Source organism: Osmia bicornis, chromosome 9 (genome assembly GCF_907164935.1).
Source record: "Osmia bicornis bicornis chromosome 9, iOsmBic2.1, whole genome shotgun sequence".
In the NCBI taxonomy this organism is placed as follows: Eukaryota; Metazoa; Arthropoda; class Insecta; order Hymenoptera; family Megachilidae; genus Osmia; species Osmia bicornis.
In genome coordinates, this window is record NC_060224.1 from 8295201 (window position 1) to 8301917 (window position 6717).

General features: G+C 36.5%; 3 protein-coding genes across 4 annotated transcripts; all 3 read right to left on the reverse strand.

Annotated features, from left to right (window-relative positions):
• Positions 1-763: 763 nt before the first annotated feature.
• On the reverse strand, positions 764-3013 carry LOC114880847 (odorant receptor 4-like). 2 transcript variants are annotated; one of them, XM_029197296.2, is made up of 7 exons: positions 2791-3013; positions 2354-2606; positions 2119-2222; positions 1439-1753; positions 1257-1266; positions 991-1166; positions 764-891 (listed from the first exon to the last, which is right to left on the reverse strand). In XM_029197296.2, exons 1-7 carry the CDS (start codon positions 2983-2985, stop codon positions 823-825), a joined length of 1122 nt encoding a protein of 373 aa, XP_029053129.2. In that variant the 5' UTR covers positions 2986-3013; the 3' UTR covers positions 764-822. The 2 variants fall into 2 exon arrangements, with proteins under 2 accessions (XP_029053129.2, XP_029053128.2); XM_029197295.2 differs by having other exon boundaries at positions 991-1266.
• A 601-nt stretch (positions 3014-3614) lies between these two features.
• Positions 3615-4481, reverse strand: LOC114880848 (odorant receptor Or2-like). Its single transcript, XM_029197297.2, has 2 exons — positions 3915-4481; positions 3615-3830 (listed from the first exon to the last, which is right to left on the reverse strand). Exons 1-2 carry the CDS (start codon positions 4200-4202, stop codon positions 3762-3764), a joined length of 357 nt encoding a protein of 118 aa, XP_029053130.1. The 5' UTR covers positions 4203-4481; the 3' UTR covers positions 3615-3761.
• A 299-nt stretch (positions 4482-4780) lies between these two features.
• LOC114880846 lies at positions 4781-6194 on the reverse strand. The gene is made up of 5 exons (XM_029197294.2): positions 5981-6194; positions 5736-5839; positions 5087-5317; positions 4911-5037; positions 4781-4785 (listed from the first exon to the last, which is right to left on the reverse strand). The coding sequence occupies exons 1-5, from the start codon at positions 6192-6194 to the stop codon at positions 4781-4783; spliced, it is 681 nt and encodes a 226-aa protein (XP_029053127.1).
• Between the last annotated feature and the right edge of the window lie 523 nt (positions 6195-6717).

Below are 6717 nucleotides of genomic sequence, written 5' to 3' on the forward strand. Positions count from 1 at the left end.
TTCGGATAATTTCTTAACAATTTAAGCAAAAAAAAAAGGAATCGTCAACAAATTTTTTTTACACAAAGCTCTCCCCTTAATTTTCTAACGGGAACGCAACGGACATGTAAGAGTGACAAGTGAGTACAATGAATAAACATTTAAAGACATATTTACTATGTCATTTGTAAGTGAACATTTTTTATAATGTATATAAGCTTCAGTGGGCATATAGCGGTATTTTTACCAACGTTCTGGATGAATAATTACCGAATCATTCGTACCTGGCACAACGAAGGTGATACTAAAGTTTATATACTTTTTTTTAACGAAAATGAAATTTATTGTACCTGCTATCACTACTGGAACTACTCTGTCTGATTTATTTCTTCCAATATTTGCTACATGACATATAAACAACGACTTGTGTTAAGCAATACTCGTAACATTAATTGCTATGTAAATTGCAGATTACAATTCCATGATAATAGTAGTAAATACATTCACTGCACCTAGGAACGATACGGGGAAGATCGAACAGTTAATTAGGCAAGAATCGAAAACAATACCTATTATTGGTGATAGTAATTAAGGTGACGGCAAAGTCCAAGCATAAATTGGCATAAAGGAAGCTGGAACGTGACTTATTTTTGTATGCCTGGGTAGAAAAAGAAAATTTTTCATACTCTTTGTAACCTGCACATTATATATTTTACTGTACATAAAAATGGAGAACATATATCGTGCATAACTTTCGGAAAATTAAAAAATATTATCAAGTTATCTTCCTACACTTTTATATATTTCTAGAGTCGCTGTCAATACATATTAATCTGTTATATACTATTCGCCCTCGGTTCTCATCATCGACTCCCTCATCAAGGTAAAGTAGGAAAATGTAGAACTTAAAAGCTGTGAACAAAAAGTTGGAATTTTGGTAATTTAATCACGGCGTTCCAGAAGCCGTACTATTTGCAAAGCTATATGGAGGAATGAAAATAAGTTGCCTACCGCAGTAAAAGTCTCCAAAGACACAGGAAAAAATCCACCAGCCGTCAGACAGCACGGTTTCAACGATCTTATCATAATAAATTTCATATCTGATCGTATTGATCTGCCAACTTTGTTCATTGGCAAAGTGCACCACAATCCGGAATATACCGTTGTAGTAATGTTGGTGCTTTCTTCTATCATAAAATGGCAAGTGTACGTAAGGAAACAAAGGTGAATCAGGCTGCCAATTACGTGGAATACGAAAGTGAGAAGCATGGACCTACTTGTGTCTGCCTGTACATACATCCGAAGGTATATTTCTATAGCGTCAACAATAACGAATTTCTGTAAAGCTTAAAGGTAAAGCATAAAGGACGTTCGTAGATTTCCGCCATTTTTACATTACCCTAATCTTTTTTAAATACGGACATCCTTAGTGGAAAGCCCTTTAAAGCTTGATACGAACCACAATTATTTCGTAGCAATCCAATCCCATTAACAGACTTAAAATTGCCACGTGCACAAAAATCGTCATGGTATATATTTGTTCGAGCTTCATGCAGAATTCAATAATTAATTGATGATGTTGTACGCACTTCTTGAGAGCTGTATAACAATGATCGGTGTACATGATTGCGTTCATCTCTTTGCTTTCGACATTCCAGAAATTCAATATTCTGTATTGTAGTATGCGAAATTGACCCATTACGTGCAGATTAAAGACGCATAAAAACATTTCAGGGGAAATGTACGAGATGCCAATTACGTATGCGGAGATCACCTGAACGAATACTATAAATCAATGGTATAGTAGCCACAGAAACATAGAGTGATCATTAAGTGATTAAACCTACACAGGTAGGTCAAAAGAATCCGCATCGTTGGGAATTCTTTTCAACGAGCCCTATTACCACTACAAAAAAAAAAAACAACAATTTATTCGTCATTTGGTAGAACACACCTTTAGAAACTTTTTCCGATCAGTTTCAACTTTTAACATCGGTCACTCATAACCCCTTCTGTTTGACGTGGTAAATGGAAACGAAGGATGTGTTAATTTACATATGAATTACATTAACGATCACGCTATATTTCTACGATAACTATAATCATACGTATTTGTTTTAAAAGAAAAATTAACATTACCTGAAAAGTAAACATTAGTTCGAAATACGGTGTCTCAGATAAGGGCCAGTCGACCCACATCTTGAATGGAAGTACTCTGTCCGATTTATTTCGTCCAAGGTTTTCTGAAATATGAATCATATTTTTTTTATAGTTGCAGCCACAACAAATATTTATTATGAAATGGAAAACGCATCAGGAAGTATAGGAAGGTATTCTTCTCCCATTAGGGTCATATTTGATTTAATTCACTTACCAACAATAGGTGTGACCACATATCCGGACAAACTGAGATGTAGAAAAGCGATTGCGAAGATCGCATACCGTGTGCAATATTTTACAGATACAGCAAAAATCAGTCGTTCCTCGGGAGTATATTTGCAATGCCAGAAGTGCCGTTCCGCGTAGAAAAAAGCGTCTGTCAACTTAGCTCTATTAAAGTTTAGGATGAGCATCTTAATTGTTGACATACCGATACACATCATGTTCATTGTCAGATACATACAACGCTGAAAACACAATACACCTGATGATCATATAATTTTTAATCAAATAATAAAGAAGCAACAACTTCATAGGTTTTTAATCAATAGAACTTTCAGATACTTATTTAAAATGTTATCACTTGATATAGTATCAAATTAAATCATTTTTCCTAATGATTCAACCAAGCACACTGACGTGATCACTTACAGTTGCATCACCCCACGAGTTGTAAATATCTACCACATGCAGGTATATCCCATACAAAAGTGCACCGGCGGTATACGTCGCTGATATCTTCCTTTGCCGTTCTTCAGTCACATTTTGTGGTAGCCATACTCCTGTGTACTTTGTTATATACTTCGCTGAAACGATAGAGAAATCCGTGTACGATCTGGTGTCCATGGCGATTGTCGGAAAACTGACATCTTGGCTTTTGATGTACAGCGTAGCTATTGCAAAAACATCAAAAACGTTTCGAAGATATTCAGTGTCATGACGCCACTGTAATTACCAAGGCACGTTCATAATCAAGTATGTACAAAGGTTTTTCCCCTTCTCATTCGCACCTTCAGTCATAAAACATGGGGTTTCGGTCATAGGAACGACAGTTGGACAGATCGAACCATGAATTATGCAAGGGCGGATTAGCTATCATTGTCACACACCCGAAGACAGATGATCCGTTTTTAATCAATACGTTGCAAAGTAACAAAATGTCCAGTTCCATAGGTAATCGTGCAATAAGGATGTTCATTTGTAACGTTCGATTCGCGAATTGTATGGAATACAAAGTGGTGTTTATATAATATTTTAGTGCAAGATGACGTGACGGAAGCGACGACAATGTGTGAAGTTGAGAATGGAGAAGAGGATAAGCAGGATACATACTTGTTGGAAAGGTTTCGATGTATAGAAGTTGTTTTTTAATTACAAGTAGTATGGAGATCAAGACTTTTACACGAGGAGGCACGACCATTATTCTTTGATATCACAGCAGGAGAAAAAGTAATTCATGCTATTTATATCGAACATACTATATTTTGCTCTACACAAAAATGTAAAATGTACAATAATTGCGATATTTTTTACACACTGAAAACTGTTCACTATTCACATTCTTTTTACAGGTTTGTAAGTTTCTTATATCGCATTTAATTCATATTAAGTTATTTCTTATACTATTCTTCATCGGATTTCGTTAACGATTGTTTCATCATAGTAAAGTAAGAGAATGTAGAACTTAAAAGCTGTAAACAAAAAATTGCAATTTTGTTATTTCGATTAGTTTGCCTGTAAAGCTGAATAGAGAGATTTATACAAAAATAAGTTACCGAGGTAAAAGTTCCCAAAGTCAGAGGGAAAAATCCGGCAGCAGTCAGATAGCACGGTTTTAATGATCTAATCATCACGAATTTCATGGCCGATCGAAATGATCTGCCATCTTTATTCATTGGCAATGTGCTCCAAGATCCTAAATACATCGTGTTAATAATATTCATGCTTTCCTCCATCATAAAATTGCTAGTGTACGTAAGCATAAACAGCTGACCCAGGCTTCCAACTCCGTGAGACAAGAAAATGATACGCATAGAAGCACTCGTATTTGCCTGTGTACACATTCAACAGTATATTTGACTACCGATTACAATAAGAAGTTTCTGTTAAGCTTAAAAGCAATCCATAAACAACGTCCGTAGATTTTCACTATTTTATTTAATACCACACCATTTCCCTGTAAAGCTTACTACTTTAAAACAAAACAACTTTAAGTATCATTTCTATGTATTAAAAAAAAGCTTGGTTACAACGATTTTATTCTAAATCAGAGCCTGGCAAGATTTGCACTTTTCAGCCGATTTTCAGCTGGCTCCGTCTACCGCTATTCCCGTTGCCGCGACGTTCAGCGCGCAGCCTACGAACCGTTTGAGACTCAGGAGTGTATCACTCGTAAACGTATGCTGGCAACCACTTAAAGAAAAACGCATCGACAATATGTAGTATCTCGCGGGTGGGGTGGAAAGCTATTGCCGGCATATGTTCACGAGTGATACGCTCCTGAGCCTCAAACGGTTCGTTGGCTACGCGCTGAACGTCGCGGCAAGGTGAACAGCGGTAGGCGGAGCCAGCTGAGAATCGGCTGAAAAGTGCAAATCTTGCCGAGCTCTGTTCTAAATAATTGCAATCATTCCACGTAATATTACACTAAGAACAATAAAGTAATAAATTATAACATGTAGTACGGGTGGTGCACCCGGTTTTGATTTTGATTATCGCACAAGATATGTCTCGTTCATTATCAAAGATCATTAGTGATAAAAAGCACTGACCATACACTTCGTTACACCCAATTGCATGTTCATAACAACTTAAGTTACAGTGTATCTTACCACAAATGGTAGTTCTCACTGTCACAGTCAATGTATTAACTACATATTTCTTTGAACCACTAGGAACCTGAAATTTCATGAAGCGTTCTTAAGCACTTATATTTATAAATACCTACCACGACTATTTCGTAGGAATCGAAACACAGCAACAGACTTAAAACTACCATGTGCGTAAAGATCGACATGGTGTATACTTGTTCTAGCTTCACGCAGAACTCAATAAGCAACTGATGATGTTGTATACACTTCTTGAGAGCTGCATAACAATGATCGGTATACATGACTGCGTTCATCTCTTTGCTTTCGACGTTCCAGAAATTTAACATTCTGTGTTGTAATATACGAAACTGACCCATCACGTGCAGATTAAACAGGCATAAAAACATTTCAGGGCAAATGTACGCAACGCCAATTAAGTATACGCAAGTCACCTGAACCAATACTATATTAAATCAATGGTATAGTAGCCGCAGAAACATTGGGTGATCATTGAATAAAGAAGCATACTCATTGTCAAATGAACAAAAAGAATTAGCATTTGTGGGAATTCTTCCTACAGGGACCCATTTACATTTAATAGAAGTAGTTTTTCTCTGCTATAAAAGTTTCGATAACTCTTTCAGATTTGGTTGAATTTTTTATGCTTGCCATCGATGGTAAACGAAATATGTGTCAATAGACAAATCAATTAGATTAACGATCACGCTATATTTCTACGATAACTATAATCACAAGTATTTAAATTAACAGCAAAATTAACATTACCTGAAAGATAAACATTAGTTCGTAATAGGGTGTTTCAGATAAGGGCCAGTCGACCCACATCTTGAATGGAAGTACCCTGTCCGATTTATTTCGTCCAAGGTTTTCTGAAATACGAACCAGTAGCGACTTATACTTTTTTATAGTTGTAGTCACAATAAACACTTATTATGAAATGGAAAACGCACCAGGAAGAATGGCAGAGTTTAGTTTTCGGATTAGAATCATGTTTGGTTTAATGTACTTACCAATAAGAGGTGTGATCACGTATCCGGATAAAACAAATTGAAGAGAACCGAATATGAAGATCACATACCGTGTACAGTATTTCACAGATATGGAAAAGATAAGCCGTTCCTCGGAATTATAGTTTCCATGCCAAAAGTGTCGGTGCGCGTAGAAAAGGGCGTCTACGAAACCAGCTCTTTTAAAGTTTAGGATGATCATCTTAACTGTTGTCATACTGATACATGACGTGTTGAGTATCAGAAACATACAGTGCTGGAAACTCAATACATTCGTCCATTAAATACAAAAAAAAACAGCGTCATGTAAAGCCAAGTATCATGTAAAGCACAGGTGATTATTAACATTGCTCTTTTATGTACAGCGTATCACCGAAGATAATTGATCTGTTTAAATATATTTAGACGATAAAATTTGTCTAAATTAAATTAGATTAAGTTCATAAATAATTTCATCGATTTTGAAATGAATCCAATAATACCGCAAGATTTCAAATAAATTGAAACCCAAGTGACGGCACGAAACGCTATGTCAAGTGCAAACGCATGAACCTTTCCTTCGATGCAACGGCAAAGAATCGACTTTTTCGGATAGGTCCGTTGCCTCCGTTCCCTTGGAACGGCACGCAGCAAAACGAATCTCCTCGTCTGTAGTGGCCCAGTCCTATTGCCGAACCGTTTCTATCAAGAAACGAAGAAATGTTGTCCGAGCCGCAGCACGCCGTTGCATGCAACGAGGC

Coding starts and splice junctions, on each gene's coding strand:
- LOC114880847 (XM_029197295.2), bottom strand. CDS start 2,985: ATGGACACCAGATCGTACACGGATTTCTCTATCGTTTCAGCGAAGTAT. Junction 2,607..2,790: donor ACTCGTGGGGTGATGCAACT/GTAAGTGATCAC, acceptor TTGTGTTTTCAG/CGTTGTATGTATCTGACAAT. Junction 1,754..2,118: donor AACTAATGTTTACTTTTCAG/GTAATGTTAATT, acceptor GTATTCGTTCAG/GTGATCTCCGCATACGTAAT.
- LOC114880848 (XM_029197297.2), bottom strand. CDS start 4,202: ATGTGTACACAGGCAAATACGAGTGCTTCTATGCGTATCATTTTCTTG. Junction 3,831..3,914: donor CTTTGGGAACTTTTACCTCG/GTAACTTATTTT, acceptor TTTTGTTTACAG/CTTTTAAGTTCTACATTCTC.
- LOC114880846 (XM_029197294.2), bottom strand. CDS start 6,194: ATGACAACAGTTAAGATGATCATCCTAAACTTTAAAAGAGCTGGTTTC. Junction 5,840..5,980: donor CGTGATCACACCTCTTATTG/GTAAGTACATTA, acceptor TTCGTATTTCAG/AAAACCTTGGACGAAATAAA. Junction 5,038..5,086: donor ATTCCTACGAAATAGTCGTG/GTAGGTATTTAT, acceptor ATGAAATTTCAG/GTTCCTAGTGGTTCAAAGAA.